General features: G+C 45.4%; 1 protein-coding gene across 3 annotated transcripts in view; it reads right to left on the bottom strand.

The window, feature by feature from the left end:
- The window catches only part of LOC124039461 (netrin-G1-like), a 325,096-nt gene that overhangs the window by 44,277 nt on the left and 262,407 nt on the right, over positions 1 to 18,412 (bottom strand). For all 3 annotated transcript variants that reach the window (XM_046355452.1, XM_046355455.1, XM_046355453.1), the window contains exon 5: positions 7,325 to 7,351. In XM_046355452.1, coding sequence (XP_046211408.1) covers positions 7,325 to 7,351 — 27 coding nt within the window. The remainder of the gene's footprint in view (positions 1 to 7,324; positions 7,352 to 18,412) is intronic.

Raw genomic sequence — 18,412 nt, 5'->3', positions numbered from 1 at the left:
TTGGGTGAAGGAGCAGTGTTGAGTCAAGCCGAGACAGAAGGGAGGTCTTGTTACTTGTTCTAGCATTGTAATCGTTCGTTAAAGCAGCAATACGTCTCTGTGTTGCAGTATCCTTGATGTCAGTGTGGTCAGGTGATGTGTCATGTGATCATTAGTAACCAGTGGTGTCACAGCAAGCAATTTAACTACCGTGTGATTGGATAGTGAACCATACTGTGTGGCGTGTCTAATCATTTGAAAAACATTCAGTTTGGTTAAAGATAAGGGTAATGCTTTTAAAATAATGTATTTGGGTATTCATGCACTCAGGCACATAGACATACAGTAAGTTTATGCTGTAGTGTTTGACTACATTTATATCCAAACCCTCTCCATGACAATTCCATAACTGATCAACTACATAGCATGTCATGTCAGTTCTAAATAAGTTTTACATTAATAATTGCCACAAGTTCGAATTCAGTTAAGATGCTCTAAATGAGAAATGACATATTATACTCTCATAATGCTCTCATAATGAAATAAATGCTCTCATAATGAAACGAATGCTCTCATAATGAAATGAATGCTCTCATAATGAAATAAATGCTCTCATAATGAAACGAATGCTCTCATAATGAAATGAATGCTCTCATAATGAAATGAATGCTCTCATAACGCTCTCATAATGAAATGAATGCTCTCATAATGAAATGAATGCTTTCATAATGAAAGGAATGCTCTCATAATGAAATGAATGCTCTCATAATGAAATGAATGCTCTCATAATGAAATGAATGCTCTCATAATGAAACGAATGCTCTCATAATGAAACGAATGCTCTCATAATGAAATGAATGCTCTCATAATGAAATGAATGCTCTCATAATGAAATGAATGCTCTCATAACGCTCTCATAATGAAATGAATGCTCTCATAATGAAATGAATGCTTTCATAATGAAATGAATGCTCTCATAATGAAATGAATGCTCTCATAATGAAATGAATGCTCTCATAATGAAATGGATGCTCTCATAATGAAACGAATGCTCTCATAATGAAACGAATGCTCTCATAATGAAATGAATGCTCTCATAATTAAATGAATGCTCTCATAATTAAATGAATGCTCTCACAATGAAATTAATGCTCTCATAATGAAATTAATGCTCTCATAATGAAATTAATGCTCTCATAATGAAACAAATGCTCTCATAATGAAATGAATGCTCTCATAATGAAATGAATGCTCTCATAATGAAACGAATGCTCTCATAATGAACTGAATGCTCTCTCCAACCCAACACATACTCTAGAGTGAACGGTCCATAAGGCAAGGGCTGATTATACCAGAACTTTAAAGAGGAGATGATTCGGGTACCGTTGAGGGAGGCTTCTAGGGCCCTGGCTTCCTACCAAGGTGAACGGTCCATAACGGATTATTCTCGAGCCGGCGCTGCTCGCCTCGTTTTCTGGAGGGACTCCACGCAGTGGTTAAGGATGAGATTCTCTCCCGGGAGGTTCCTTCAGATGTGGACTTTGATTGCTCCATCCGCATAGAACGACGGGTAGATCTTCGTCACCGGGCTCATAATGCTCTCATAATGAAATGAATGCTCTCATAATGAAATGAATGCTCTCATAATGAAATGAATGCTTTCATAATGAAATGAATGCTCTCATAATGAAACCAATGCTCTCATAATGAAATTATTGCTCTCATAATGCTCTCATAATGAAATGAATGCTCTCATAATGAAACGAATGCTCTCATAATGAAATGAATGCTCTCATATTGAAATGAGCCCAGATAAAATAATTATATATATTATACATATGGATGAGTGCATTACATTTCTAAATGATTAACCTTTTTAGATTTGTGTTTAGGTGAGACAGCCATGTCTGTCCATCTGTGAAACAACTGTTTTTGAAAGCTGTATAGTTCAAATTACTGTCTTTATGTATATATATATATATACATATTAGGGCGATTCTGGCTGGCTTAATAAACCTGAAATAAAGTTGATGGAAGGTCAATAAATAATGAAAGTACTTCCAAACAACAACATGAAAAAGTGTTTCCTATTCTGAGGGTAGATCTGGGGGTAGTTCTATTCCAGGATATTTAGCTGTGTTTTGCTTGGTTCCTTTATTTATTTTAGAGAACATAGCTACATACCCATGATTTCAGTTTGTTTTCCCTCAACTTCATCCCTGGTGTGGCTACAGAACCTTAATTGGGTAGTGTTTTGTTGTGTTGTGGCTACAGAACCCAAACTGGGTAGTGTTTTGTGGCTACAGAACCAAAACTGGGTAGTGTTTTGTGGCTACAGAACCAAAACTGGGTAGTGTTTTGTGTTGTGGCTACAGAATCCAAACTCGGTAGTGTTTCGTGGGTACAGAACCCAAACTGCGTAGTGTTTTGTTGTGCCTTGGCTACAGAATCCAAACTGGGTAGTGTTTTGTGGGTACAGAACCCAAACTGGGTAGTGTTTTGTGGCTACAGAACCAAAACTGGGTAGTGTTTTGTGGCTACAGAACCAAAACTGGGTAGTGTTTTGTGTTGTGGCTACAGAATCCAAACTCGGTAGTGTTTCGTGGGTACAGAACCCAAACTGCGTAGTGTTTTGTTGTGCCTTGGCTACAGAATCCAAACTGGGTAGTGTTTTGTGGGTACAGAACCCAAACTGGGTAGTGTTTTGTGGCTACAGAATCCAAACTGGGTAGTGTTTTGTGGGTACAAAACCCAAACTGGGTAGTGTTTTATGTTGTGCCTTGGCTACAGAACCCAAACTGGGTAGTGTTTTGTTGTGTTGTGGCTACAGAACCCAAACTGGGTAGTGTTTTGTGTTGTGGCTACAGAACCCAAACTGGGTAGTGTTTTGTGTTGTGGTTACAGAACCCAAATTAGGTAGTGTTTTGTGTTGTGGCTACAGAACCCAAACTGGGTAGTGTTTTGTGTTGTGGCTACAGAACCAAAACAGGGTAGTGTTTTGTTGTGTCTTGGCTACAGAACCAAAACTGGGTAGTGTTTTGTTGTGTCTTGGCTACAGAACCCAAACGGGGTAGTGTGTTGTGTTGTGGCTACAGAACCAAAATTGGGTAGTGTTTTGTGTTGTAGCTACAGAACCAAAACTGGGTAGTGTTTTGTGTTGTGGCTACAGAACCCAAACTGGGTAGTGTTTTGTGGGTACAGAACCCAAACTGGGTAGTGTTTTGTGGCTACAGAATCCAAACTGGGTAGTGTTTTGTGGGTACAGAACCCAAACTGGGTAGTGTTTTATGTTGTGTCTTGGCTACAGAACCAAAACTGGGTAGTGTTTTGTTGTGTTGTGGCTACAGAACCCAAACTAGGTGGTGTTTTGTGTTGTGGCTACAGAACCAAAACAGGGTAGTGTTTTGTTGTGGCTACAGAACCCAAACTGGGTAGTGTTTTGTTGTGTTGTGGCTACAGAACCCAAACTGGTAGTGTGTTGTGTTGTGGCTACAGAACCCAAACTGGGTAGTGTTTTTATGTGTTGTGGCTACAGAACCCAAACTGGGTAGTGTTTTGTGTTGTGGCTACAGAATCCAAACTGGGTAGTGTTTTGTGGGTACAGAACCCAAACTGGGTAGTGTTTTATGTTGTGCCTTGGCTACAGAACCAAAACTGGGTAGTGTTTTGTGGCTACAGAACCCAAACTGGGTAGTGTTTTGTGTTGTGGCTACAGAACCCAAACTAGGTGGTGTTTTGTGTTGTGGCTACAGAACCAGAACTGGGTAGTGTTTTGTGTTGTGGCTACAGAACCCAAACTGGGTGTGTTTTGTGTTGTGGCTACAGAACCAAAACTGGGTAGTGTTTTGTGTTGTGTTGGTTAGGGGGGAGGGTGCTTCTGCAGGTATAGAGACAGACAGTCAGCATCTCTTGAGAGCTTCAATGCCTACAGGCCTGTGAATGAACCATACAGACATGGCCCTAAGTCAGTCAGTCAGTGTGCCCTTTATGTGAGTCCCACCCACAGACAGACAGACAGACAGACAGACAGACAGATGTAACACAGACATTCCCCACTAGGATTCTGAGAGAGCAGCCATGGTCTGGCTAGGTGTCAGGTTGGGGAGGCTCTAGGGAGGGGGTGATGTGTGAGAGGTGTATGTATATACAGTATGTATATCTGTGGAGAACATGCATGCAGAACAGGCAGGAGACAACATTGAACTCATTCAGCTCTCTAAGGTTGGGGTGGAGGGGTGGAGGGAGGAGGGAGGGAGGGAGGGAGGGAGGGAGGGAGGGAGGGAGGGAGGGAGGGAGGGAGGGAGGGTGTCCACTTGATTCCATGCTCATTTCTGATGCCAAATACCTCTGACTTTTCATAATAAATGGTTTCTTATCGTTTGGATCAAATGATACTTTTATGTTAGCTTGGTAACTGTTGTGGTTCAGAGTTCAGTGCCACCTAGCAAGTTCATTTTACCACCATATTGTCATTGTAAATATGCTGATACCATTGTACATATTAAACATGACAACATCCCAATACTTATAAAGAGCTTCCTTTAGTCATATTCTTCACTTCCTGAATGCTGACACATAAAAAGACTGGGTAGGTCTGATAGTAATACTGCTCTAATATATCTAGATCCTAGTTATCTAGTTATAGTTATCTAGTCCTAGTTATCTAGACCTGGTTATCTAGTTATCTAGTCCTAGTTATGTAGTTATCTAGACCTAGTTATCTAGTTATATAGTCATTGTTATCTAGTCCTAGTTATATAGTTATCTAGACCTAGTTATCTAGTACTAGTTATCTAGTTATCTAGACCTAGTAATCTAGTCCTTGTTATCTAGTTATCTAGTCCTAGTTATGCAGTTATCTAGACCTAGTTATCTACTCCTAGTTATCTAGTCCTAGTTATCTAGTTATCTAGACCTATTTATCTAGTTGTCTAGTTATATAGTCATAGTTATCTAGTCCTAGTTATATAGTTATCTAGACCTAGTTATCTAGTACTAGTTATCTAGTTATCTAGACCTATTTATCTAGTTGTCTAGTTATATAGTCATAGTTATCTAGTCCTAGTTATATAGTTATCTAGACCTAGTTATCTAGTTATCTAGACCTAGTAATCTAGTCCTTGTTATCTAGTTATCTAGTCCTAGTTATGTAGTTATCTAGACCTAGTTATCTACTCCTAGTTATCTAGTCCTAGTTATCTAGTTATCTAGACCTATTTATCTAGTTGTCTAGTTATATAGTCATAGTTATCTAGTCCTAGTTATCTAGTTATCTAGACCTAGTTATCTAGTACTAGTTATCTAGTTATCTAGACCTATTTATCTAGTTCTCTAGTTATATAGTCATAGTTATCTAGTCCTAGTTATATAGTTATCTAGACCTAGTTATCTAGTTATCTAGACCTAGTAATCTAGTCCTTGTTATCTAGTTATCTAGTCCTAGTTATGTAGTTATCTAGACCTAGTTATCTACTCCTAGTTATCTAGTCCTAGTTATCTAGTTATCTAGACCTATTTATCTAGTTGTCTAGTTATATAGTCATAGTTATCTAGTCCTAGTTATATAGTTATCTAGACCTAGTTATCTAGTTGTCTAGTTATATAGTCATAGTTATCTAGTCCTAGTTATCTAGTTATCTAGTCCTAGTTATCTAGTACTAGTTATCTAGTTATCTAGACCTATTTATCTAGTTGTCTAGTTATCTAGTCCTAGTTATCTAGTTATCTAGACCTATTTATCTAGTTGTCTAGTTATATAGTCATAGTTATCTAGTCCTAGTTATCTAGTTATCTAGACCTAGTTATCTAGTACTAGTTATCTAGTTATCTAGACCTATTTATCTAGTTGTCTAGTTATATAGTCATAGTTATCTAGACCTAGTTATCTAGTTATCTAGACCTAGTTATCTAGTTATCTAGACCTAGTTATCTAGTTATCTAGACCTAGTTATCTAGTTATCTAGACCTAGTTATCTAGTTATCTACTCCTAGTTATATAGTTATCTAGACCTAGTTATCTAGTTATCTATACCTAGTTATCTAGTTATCTACTCCTAGTTATCTACTCCTAGTTATCTACTCCTAGTTATCTAGTTATCTACTCCTAGTTATCTACTCCTAGTTATCTAGTCCTAGTTATGTAGTTATCTAGACCTAGTTATCTACTCCTAGTTATCTAGTCCTAGTTATCTAGTTATCTAGACCTATTTATCTAGTTGTCTAGTTATATAGTCATAGTTATCTAGTCCTAGTTATCTAGTTATCTAGACCTAGTTATCTAGTAATAGTTATCTAGACCTAGTTATCTAGACCTAGTTATCTAGTTATCTAGACCTATTTATCTAGTTGTCTAGTTATATAGTCATAGTTATCTAGTCCTAGTTATCTAGTTATCTAGACCTAGTTATCTAGTACTAGTTATCTAGTTATCTAGACCTATTTATCTAGTCCTAGTTATCTAGTCCTTTGGATATCTGCAGTCATGGAGATACAGACTGTAGTTGAGGAAAAGGAAACTATTCAAACACTAATGGGATGCTTTCCATATAAACTGCTTTTTGTCTATTGGTTTCCTCCAAGTAGAGAGGGTTCTAGCCAGATAAATAGATTGATGGATAGACTGATGTGGAATGAGCAGGGGCGCTTTTACTTGTTCAACACTTGGAGGCATCCTAAATGACATCCCCTATACCCTACATAGTGCACTACTTTTGACCAGAGCTCTATGGACCTTGGTCAAAAGCAGTGCACTTTACAGAACATAGGGGGACGCATCCTTGGTGTGTGTGTGTGTGTGTGTGTGTGTCTTCTGTTATTCTCCTGAGTCCCAGTCGGCTGCTGTAGTAACTGTAGACTGTGTCTCTAGACGTCTCTCTCTGTGCTCCAGGGGCCACTGGCTTAAGCAGATAATAGTCATATTGAAATGACTCCCCTGACATTATCCCACCACTGAGGTCAGGGCATATTAATAAACTCTATATGGCATTTATTTATAATGCAAAAAGGGGGGGAAATGGTGTTTTGTATGCATGCTCAGGTGTGTGGCTGCTATCTAGGTTTAACTTGTTGAAGGTGAATTAGTCCACCTCCACACGCAGCCTTCTAGACAACATGGCAGAAAGCTATTGTCATTTCCTTCAGAGAGGGGAAAAAAAGGGGAATTGAACTAAACCCTGGCATAATGAACACTTACAAATCAATTATGACTGATCCTTCACTTAAATGAATAAATCAGAAATGAACATTTAAAACCACGTGGACTTTAGGGATGGATATGATCAGGCATATTAAAGCAGCAAGCAGTTTCTGTGTGGGTGCGGGGTGGGGGTCTGCTTCATTTACTTACTAACTGGACCAATGTTACTGGGGATGCCTGTAAGAGAAGGACAAAACAAAACATTAACAAATTGGATATTGCAGTTAAGGACATTGTTTGTATTCATTTCAACACATTGAATGTAATCTAGTAAATACGATCGCATGCACACCATCAGCAGATAGACTAGCTGTTAAAGCATTGGGCCAGTAACCGAAAGGTCGCTGGTTTGAATACCCGAGCTGACAAGGTGAAGAATCTGTCAATGTGACTTTGAGCAAGACTCTTAACCCTAATTTGTTCTAGGGGCCGCTGCACTACTATGGTTTAACTCTTTAGTTTAAACTATACTAAATATATTCATATGTCACAAAATAAGTGATTAAAAAACACTGTTTTGCAATGAAGGTCTACAGTAACTTTAACTGCACTGTCTGGGGTAGCACAGTGGTGTAGCCGGAAGACAGCTAGCTTCCGTCCTCCTCTGGCTACATTGACTTCAATACAAAACCTAGGAGGCCCGTAGGCCTCACCCCCTTCCATAGACACACATGGTAATTATGACCACTTCTGGAGGACGGCCACCAACCAATCAAAACTTTTGCAGTATGAACGGGCATGTTGCCCATTGAAACATAGAATTAGGATCAGAAAATGAACCTCGTGTGTTGTATTGGGATAGTGCCACACAGCATTATGGGGGTTCTATGTGTTGAGAATCTTGGTGACATTGTTGGAGACAGATTAAGAGTGAAGAGTGATAGTTTAGCATTTTTTAAAATTATTATTCAATTAAAATGTGTTTTTTTTTAATTACAGGAGACGGAAGAGGTGTATTATAAATAGTTTTCTTGGTTTTAGAAATGTATTTGTGTGTCCAGTTAGTGTTATTTATTTAACATTTTTAGAAGTTAGCCGTGCTAACTTCAGTAGCTAGCTAGCAGTTCTCTCCGCCAGAATTATAGAATGGCCAACGCTGCTGAAAATGTTGTGGACATTCTGTTGAAAAACAATCTTTCATTCTCTGGTGTACACGGAAAAGTGTGCAAATTAAAAGCGAGGGTCGACCCCTGCCTGAGATCAGTTTCATGAAGAAGGATGAAAGGTGAGGGCGTTCAATACCAACTGGTATCAATAGTATAGCTGGTTAACAAGGAGCCTTTCATCAAGCAGCCTGTATTGCTGGCCTTGCCTGCTTTTTGGAAAGTCTGAGCCCTGGTCGAAAGGTGGGTACGGTGACCTGAAGAACATTGATCATTCAGCTAAACGGCAAAACAAAAGCAGTGAACATATGAATGTCCACGTCAGATTCAAGCTTCTGGGAAAAAGCTGCATCGATAGAGGACAGAACGAGAGGGAAAGTTCCACCAACAAGGGCAACTACAAGGAGCTTGCAAAGGTTAGGGCTCCCGAGTGGCGCAGTGGTCTAAGGCACTGCATTTCAGTGCTAGAGGAGTCACTACAGACCCTGATTTTATTACAGGCTGTATCACAACCAGCCGTGATTGGGAGTCCCACAAGGCGGAGCACAACTTGGCATAGCATCATCCGCGTTAGGGTTTTGTCGGGGTAGGCCATCATTGTAAATAGAAATGTGTTCTTAACTGACTTGTCTGGTTAATAATAATTATTTATTTTTTTTAAAGAGGTAAGTGCACGCTTTACTTTCTGAACATATTAAACTTTCAACTGTCTTTTCTAGGATGTCGATTGAGTGTAGTCTGGCCCAGGGGCAAAAAAGGCACTGGAGCAACGGACCGCCCTTGCTGTCTCTGCCTGGCCAGTTACCCTCTCTTCACCGGGATTCTCTGCCTCTAACCCTGTTACAGGGGCTGAGTCACTGGTTTACTGGTGCTATTCCATCACGTCCCTAGGAGGGGTGCGTCACTTGAGTGGGTTGAGTCAATGACGTGAACTTTCTGTCCGGGTTTGGCGCCCCCCTCGGGTTTGTGTCGTGGGGGAGACCTTCATGGGCTATACTCAGCCTTGTCTCGGGGTAGTAAGTTGGTGGTTTGAAGATATCCCTCTATCCCTTAAATATGCTCCCTCTAATTCTCTCTCTCTCCCTCTCCCTCCCCTCCCGGAGGACCTGAGCCCTGGGACCATGCCTCAGGACTACCTGGTCTGATGATTCCTTGCTGTCCCCAGGCCACCTGGTCGTGCTGCTGCTCCTGTTTCAAACTTTTCTGCCTGCGGCTATGTAACCCTGACCTGTTCACCAGACGTGCTACTTTGTCCCGGACCTGCTGTTTTCAACTCTCTCTCTCTCTCTCTCTCTCTCTACTGCACCTGCTGTCTCTAACTCTGAATGCTCAGCTAAAAAAAGCCAACTGCCATTTACTCATGAGGTTCTGACCTGTTGTACCCTCTACAACCACTGTGATTATTATTAGTATGAACTACCTGACTGAGTCTCTAATACCAACATGTTTCAAGTAGACCACCATAGTCCCTATGCCCAAGAACACTAAGGCAACCTGCCTAAATAACTACCGACATGTAACATGCACGTCTGTAGCCATGAAGTGCTTTGAAAGGCTGGTCATGGTTCACATCAACACCATTATCCCAGAAACCCTAGATCCACTCCAGTTTGCATACCGCACCAACAGATCCACTCCAGTGTGCATACCGCACCAACAGATCCACTCTAATTTGCATACCGCACCAACAGATCCACTCCAGTTTGCATACCGCACCAACAGATCCACTCCAGTGTGCATACCGCACCAACAGATCCACTCCAGTGTGCATACCGCACCAACAGATCCACTCCAGTGTGCATACCGCACCAACAGATCCACTCCAGTGTGCATACCGCACCAACAGATCCACTCCAGTTTGTATACCGCACCAACAGATCCACTCTAATTTGCATACCGCATCAAAGGATCCACTCTAATTTGCATACTGCACCAACAGATCCACTCTAATTTGCATACTGCACCAACAGATCCACTCTAATTTGCATACCGCACCAACAGATCCACTCTAATTTGCATACCGCACCAACAGATCCACTCTAATTTGCATACCGCACCAACAGATCCACTCTAATTTGCATACCGCACCAACAGATCCACTCTAATTTGCATACCGCACCAACAGATCCACTCTAATTTGCATACCGCACCAACAGATCCACTCTAATTTGCATACCGCACCAACAGATCCACTCTAATTTGCATACCGCACCAACAGATCCACTCTAATTTGCATACTGCACCAACAGATCCACTCTAATTTGCATACCGCACCAACAGATCCACTCTAATTTGCATACCGCACCAACAGATCCACTCTAATTTGCATACCGCACCAACAGATCCACTGATGATGCAATCTCTATTGCGCTCCACACTGCCCTTTCCCACCTGGACAAAATGAACACCTACGTGAGAATGCTGTTCATTGACTACAGCTCAGCATTCAACACCACAGTGCTCTCAAAGCTCATCACTAAGCTAAGAACCCTGGGACTAAACACCTCCCTCCGCACGTGACAGGCCGTCCCCAGGTGGTAAGGGGAGGTAACAATACATCCGCACGCTGATCCTCAACACGGGGGCCCCTGAGCGGTGCGTTCTCAATCGCCTCCTGTAGTCCCTGTTCACTCCCTGTTCACATGACTGCACGGCCAGGCATGACTCCAACACCATCATTAAGTTCACCGATGACACAACAGTGGTGGCCTGATCACAGAGAACGATGAGACAGCGGAGGAGGTCAGAGACTTGGCTGTGTGGTGCCAGGATAACAACCTCCCCCTCAACATGATCAAGACAAAAGAGATGATTGTGGACTACAGGAAAAGGAGGACCGAGCACGCCCCCATTCTCCTCGACAGGGCTGTAGTGGAGCATGTTGAGAGCTTCAAGGTCCTTGGTGTCCAGATCACCAACAAACTATCATGGTCCAAACACACCAAGACAGTCGTGAAGAGGGCATGACAAAGCCTATGCTCGCTCAGGTGACAGAAAAGATTTGGCGTGGGTCCTCAGATTCTCAAAAAGTTCTACAGCTGCACCATCGAGAGCATCCTGACTGGTTTCATCACTGACTGGATTGACAATTTCTCGGCCTCCGACAGCAAGGCACTACAGAAGGTGGTGCTACGGCCCAGTACATCACTGGGGCTAAGGTTCTTGCCATCTAGGACTTCTATACCAGGCGGTGTTACAAAAGGCCCTACAAAATTTGAAAGACTCCAGCCTCCCTAGTCATAGACTGTTCTCTCTGTTACCGCATGGCAAGTGGCACCGAAGTGCCAAGTCTAGTTCCAAGAGGCTTCTTAACAGCTTCTACCCCCAAGCCATAAGACTCCTAAACAGCTAATACAATGGCTACCCAAAATATTTGCATTGCCCTGCCCCCTTTTACGCACCTGCTACTCTCTGTTTATCATCTATGCATAGTCACTTTAACTCTACCTACATGTACATATGACCTCAATTACCTTGACTAAATGGTGCCCCCGCACATTGACTCTGTACCGGTACTTCCTGTATATAGCCTCCACATTGACTCTGTACCGGTATCCCCTGTATATAGTCTCCACATTGTCTCTGTACCGGTACCCCCTGTATATAGTCTCCACATTGACTCTGTACCGGTACCCCCTGTATATAGCCTCCACATTGACTCTGTACCGGTACCCCCTGTATATAGCCTCCACATTGACTCTGTACCGGTACCCCCTGTATATAGCTTCCACATTGACTCTGTACCGGTACCCCCTGTATATAGTCTCCACATTGACTCTGTACCGGTACCCCCTGTATATAGCCTCCACATTGTCTCTGTACCGGTACCCCTGTATATAGTCTCCCTCTGTATATAGTCTCCACATTGACTCTGTACCGGTAACCCCTGTATATAGTCTCCACATTGACTCTGTACCGGTAACCCCTGTATATAGTCTCCACATTGACTCTGTACCGGTAACCCCTGTCTAGTCTCCACATTGACTCTGTACCGGTAACCCCTGTAACCCCATTGACTCTGTACCGGTAACCCCTGTAGCCTCCACATTGACTCTGTACCCCCTGTATATAGCCTCCAACTCCCTGTATATAGCCTCCACATTGACTCTGTACTGGTACCCACTGTATATAGTCCACATTAACTCTGTACATTGACTCTGACTCTGTACCGGTACACCCTGTATATAGCCTCCACATTGACTCTGTACTGGTACCCACTGTATATAGCCTCCACATTGACTCTGTACTGGTACCCACTGTATATAGCCTCCACATTGACTCTGTACTGGTACCCACTGTATATAGCCTCCACATTGACTCTGTACTGGTACCCCCAGTATATAGCCTACACATTGACTCTGTACTGGTACCCACTGTATATAGCCTCCACATTGACTCTGTACCGGTAACCCCTGTATATAGCCTCCACATTGACTCTGTACCGGTAACCCCTGTATATAGCCTCCACATTGACTCTGTACCGGTACCCTCTGTATATAGCCTCCACATTGACTCTGTACTGGTACCCACTGTATATAGCCTCGCTATTGTTATTTTACTGCTGCTCTTTAATTACATTTTTCTAAAAACTGCATTGTTGGTTAATGGATTTTAAGTAAGCATTTCACTGTTGTATTTGTCGCACGTGACAAGTACAATTTGATTTGATGTTACATCCTATGCGCCATCTCCATCTGGTCAGAGTAAACTCATTGTTAACATTTTGTATTTATAGTCCATTTGTGTGTCAGGAGAAAATGTGAATGTGATCTAATTAAGTTTATATTCAAAATAGGGCTGGCTAGGTTGCCTTTTAATCCAAAATGATTGACTGTGATTAATCAGTCAACATAATCGTGATGACAGATGTGAATAAATGTTTTATAAGGCCTACATGATGCAAATATGCATAAAGCTCAGCCCTGTGAGTTCTATTGTCTATTGGTTATTGTCTCTGTGTCTGGGTAGAGGAAATCCCCCTTCCTAATCTAGTCTTAATATAATTCATATGAAGAAGTATAAGGTAGCTGCAGTTTGACAGGGGTTTCATCCCCCCAGAGAAACTATTTTTTTCAGGAGTAAAAAAAAAAACATGTGACCTGATTAGGAAAAACTGGTACAATCATAGCCCATTAAAACCTTTTTACAACTGACTAATTACTGTCATACCTTATAGGGTCCAGAGTTTTCATGGTTAGGTTAACATATAAAGAAAACCTCCAGGACCCAGGGGGTAAAAATTGCACCACTGCTCTCACACCTATGTTGGCACCAGTCTGACCACTCTGGGACCTGCCACCAGTCTGACCACTCTGGGACCTGCCACCAGTCTGACCACTCTGGGACCTGTGGTGCCACCAGTCTGACCACTCTGGGACCTGCCACCAGTCTGACCACTCTGGGACCTGCCACCAGTCTGACCACTCTGGGACCTGCCACCAGTCTGACCACTCTGGGACCTGCCACCAGTCTGACCACTCTGGGACTTATGGTGCAACCAGTCTGACCACTCTGGGACCTGCCACCAGTCTGACCACTCTGGGACCTATGGTGGCACCAGTCTGACCACTCTGGGACCTGCCACCAGTCTGACCACTCTGGGACCTATGGTGCCACCAGTCTGACCACTCTGGGACCTATGGTGGCACCAGTCTGACCACTCTGGGACCTGCCACCAGTCTGACCACTCTGGGACCTGCCACCAGTCTGACCACTCTGGGACCTGCCACCAGTCTGACCACTCTGGGACCTGCCACCAGTCTGACCACTCTGGGACCTGTGGTGCCACCAGTCTGACCACTCTGGGACCTGTGGTGCCACCAGTCTGACCACTCTGGGACCTATGGTGGCACCAGTCTGACCACTCTGGGACCTGCCACCAGTCTGACCACTCTGGGACCTATGGTGGCACCAGTCTAACCACTCTGGGACCTGCCACCAGTCTGACCACTCTGGGACCTATGTTGGCACCAGTCTGACCACTCTGGAACCTGCCACCAGTCTGACCACTCTGGGACCTGTGGTCCACCAGTCTGACCACTCTGGGACCTATGGTGCCACCAGTCTGACTGCTCTGGGACCTGCCACCAGTCTGACCACTCTGGGACCTGCCACCAGTCTTACCACTCTGGGACCTGTGGTGCCACCAGTCTGACCACTCTGGGACCTGCCACCAGTCTGACCACTCTGGGACCTGCCACCAGTCTGACCACACTGGGACCTGCCACCAGTCTGACCACTCTGGGACCTGTGGTGCCACCAGTCTGACCACTCTGGGACCTGCCACCAGTCTGACCACTCTGGGACCTGCCACCAGTCTGACCACTCTGGGACCTGCCACCAGTCTGACCACTCTGGGACCTGCCACCAGTCTGACCACTCTGGGTCCTATAGTGCCACCAGTCTGACCAATCTGGGACCTATGGTGCCACCAGTCTGACCACTCTGGGACCTGTGGTGCCACCAGTCTGACCACTCTGGGACCTGCCACCAGTCTGACCACTCTGGGACCTGCCACCAGTCTGACCACTCTGGGACCTGCCACCAGTCTGACCACTCTGGGACCTGTGGTGCCACCAGTCTGACCACTCTGGGACCTATAGTGCTACCAGTCTGACCACTCTGGGACCTATGGTGCCACCAGTCTGACCACTCTGGGACCTGTGGTGCCACCAGTCTGACCACTCTGGGACCTGTGGTGCCACCAGTCTGTCCACTCTGGGACCTATGGTGCCACCAGTCTGACCACTCTGGGACCTGCCACCAGTCTGACCACTCTGGGTCCTATAGTGCCACCAGTCTGACCACTCTGGGTCCTATAGTGCCACCAGTCTGACCACTCTGGGACCTATGGTGCCACCAGTCTGACCACTCTGGGACCTGCCACCAGTCTGACCACTCTGGGTCCTATAGTGCCACCAGTCTGACCACTCTGGGTCCTATAGTGCCACCAGTCTGACCACTCTGGGTCCTATAGTGCCACCAGTCTGACCACTCTGGGTCCTATAGTGCCACCAGTCTGACCACTCTGGGTCCTATAGTGCCACCAGTCTGACCACTCTGGGTCCTATAGTGCCACCAGTCTGACCACTCTGGGTCCTATGGTGCCACCAGTCTGACCACTCTGGGACCTGTGGTGCCACCAGTCTGACCACTCTGGGACCTGCCACCAGTTTGACCACTCTGGGACCTGCCACCAGTCTGACCACTCTGGGACCTGCCACCAGTCTGACCACTCTGGGACCTGCCACCAGTCTGACCACTCTGGGACCTGCCACCAGTCTGACCACTCTGGGACCTATGGTGTCACCAGTCTGACCACTCTGGGACCTGCCACCAGTCTGACCACTCTGGGACCTATGGTGCCACCAGTCTGACCACTCTGGGACCTATGGTGCCACCAGTCTGACCACTCTGGGACCTGTGGTGCCACCAGTCTGACCAATCTGGGACCTGCCACCAGTCTGACCACTCTGGGACCTGCCACCAGTCTGACCACTCTGGGACCTGCCACCAGTCTGACCACTCTGGGACCTGCCACCAGTCTGACCACTCTGGGACCTGTGGTGCCACCAGTCTGACCACTCTGGGACCTGCCACCAGTCTGACCACTCTGGGACCTGCCACCAGTCTGACCACTCTGGGACCTGCCATCAGTCTGACCACTCTGGGACCTATGGTGTCACCAGTCTGACCACTCTGGGACCTATGGTGCCACCAGTCTGACCACTCTGGGACCTGCCACCAGTCTGACCACTCTGGGACCTGCCACCAGTCTGACCAATCTGGGACCTATGGTGCCACCAGTCTGACCACTCTGGGACCTGCCACCAGTCTGACCACTCTGGGACCTGCCACCAGTCTGACCACTCTGGGACCTATGGTGCCACCAGTCTGACCACTCTGGGACCTGCCACCAGTCTGACCAATCTGGGACCTATGGTGCCACCAGTCTGACCACTCTGGGACCTGCCACCAGTCTGACCAATCTGGGACCTGCCACCAGTCTGAACACTCTGGGACCTGCCACCAGTCTGACCACTCTGGGACCTGCCACCAGTCTGACCACTCTGGGACCTGCCACCATTCTGACCACTCTGGGACCTGCCACCAGTCTGACCACTCTGGGACCTATGGTGTCACCAGTCTGACCACTCTGGGACCTGCCACCAGTCTGACCACTCTGGGACCTATGGTGCCACCAGTCTGACCACTCTGGGACCTATGGTGCCACCAGTCTGACCACTCTGGGACCTGTGGTGCCACCAGTCTGACCACTCTGGGACCTGCCACCAGTCTGACCACTCTGGGACCTGCCACCAGTCTGACCACTCTGGGACCTGCCACCAGGACCACTCTGGGACCTGTCTGCCACCACTGACCACTCTGGGACCTGCCACCAGTCTGACCACTCTGGGACCTGCCACCAGTCTGACCACTCTGGGACCTGCCATCAGTCTGACCACTCTGGGACCTATGGTGTCACCACTCTGGGACCTCCACCAGACCACTCTGGGACCTGGTGCCACCAGTCTGACCACTCTGGGACCTGCCACCAGTCTGACCACTCTGGGACCTGTGGTGCCACCAGTCTGACCAATCTGGGACCTGGTGCCACCAGTCTGACCACTCTGGGACCTGCCACCAGTCTGACCACTCTGGGACCTGCCACCAGGACCACTGGGACCTGCCACCAGTCTGACCACTCTGGGACCTATGGTGCCACCAGTCTGACCACTCTGGGACCTGCCACCAGTCTGACCAATCTGGGACCTATGGTGCCACCAGTCTGACCACTCTGGGACCTGCCACCAGTCTGACCAATCTGGGACCTGCCACCAGTCTGAACACTCTGGGACCTGCCACCAGTCTGACCACTCTGGGACCTGCCACCAGTCTGAACACTCTGGGACCTGCCACCAGTCTGACCACTCTGGGACCTGCCATCAGTCTGACCACTCTGGGACCTATGGTGGCACCAGTCTGACCACTCTGGGACCTGCCATCAGTCTGACCACTTTGGGTCCTATGGTGCCACCAGTCTGCTTGCAGTTCTCCGTTATCGTCAGGATGATCAGGGCTTTATTCAGGAACGCTTCTAGGGATACTTCGATGTGTCAAGTGGGCGAGATGCGCAGGCTGTGTTTGACTTTTGAGATGTCTGAGTTTAACTTCATAGAGAAACTCGTTGTCCAAACTGCAATGGAATGTATCTGCTAGTTGTATTTAGAGCTCACTCCCCTCCTGTTCCCTGATTAAGAGGAAATGACTACTCCACTCCACTACCATTGTCAACTCACTAACTGAAGCCACGTCTCATGTGCCAACTCATCCATTGGCACATTGAATGTTTCCTCTCCAAGCTATTTTCTCTCATTACTGTATGTAGAGTCAATCACAATCACAAACACATTATTACACATCAATGATTTTACTCCTTGCTTAGACTCAGTCTTTGCTCTTTTGTCTGATTGTTTAGTGTCTTGTGTTATTGTTTTTGTCTTCCATTAAAATCCCTTCCTGAACTGAAGTCAAGCCTCTGAACACCTCAACTCATGCCTCATACCCTCATTCAATCACTGCTGTGATCCCTTACTGTGTAAGTAGCCCTCTCATTCCCATTACCATTCCCCATAATATTGTACAATAAATGTCTTTAGGTTAAATGCTTTAGGTTAAATGCTTTAGGTTAAATGCTTTAGGTTAAATGCTTTAGGTTAAATGCTTTAGGTTTAGATTTTTGAAACACTTTGTCTTCTCCCTGCGTGCCGAGCCTATACCGTGAGTCACTCCTCCATTTTTCAAGTCATCATTCTCAACTGATGTAAAAATACCAAAACACTTGACTTGGACAAACTTTATCCCAACGGTGTATTCTGGCTGTGCACAAACTGGTTGAACTAATTTGTCAATGTATTTTTTTACATGGAAAATACATTGGATGTCTCCCCCCCCCAAAACAAATAATTAAGTACAGGATTATGTCAACATTGTAACCAATTTTATACACAGATAAAAGTATAAAATAGGTTGAAATTTTACATTTGAAACAACGTCAGATCCACTATCAGAAAGAAACAGTAGGCTGGACAGCACCTGCTACTGGAGAGTTGACCTAACTACAGCTATTCATTTG

The sequence above is a fragment of the Oncorhynchus gorbuscha genome, linkage group LG07, assembly GCF_021184085.1.
Source record: "Oncorhynchus gorbuscha isolate QuinsamMale2020 ecotype Even-year linkage group LG07, OgorEven_v1.0, whole genome shotgun sequence".
NCBI classification, from domain to species: domain Eukaryota; kingdom Metazoa; phylum Chordata; class Actinopteri; order Salmoniformes; family Salmonidae; genus Oncorhynchus; species Oncorhynchus gorbuscha.
The sequence above is the reverse complement of the archived record's forward strand: the minus strand, read 5'-3'. Positions and strand labels throughout refer to the sequence as shown.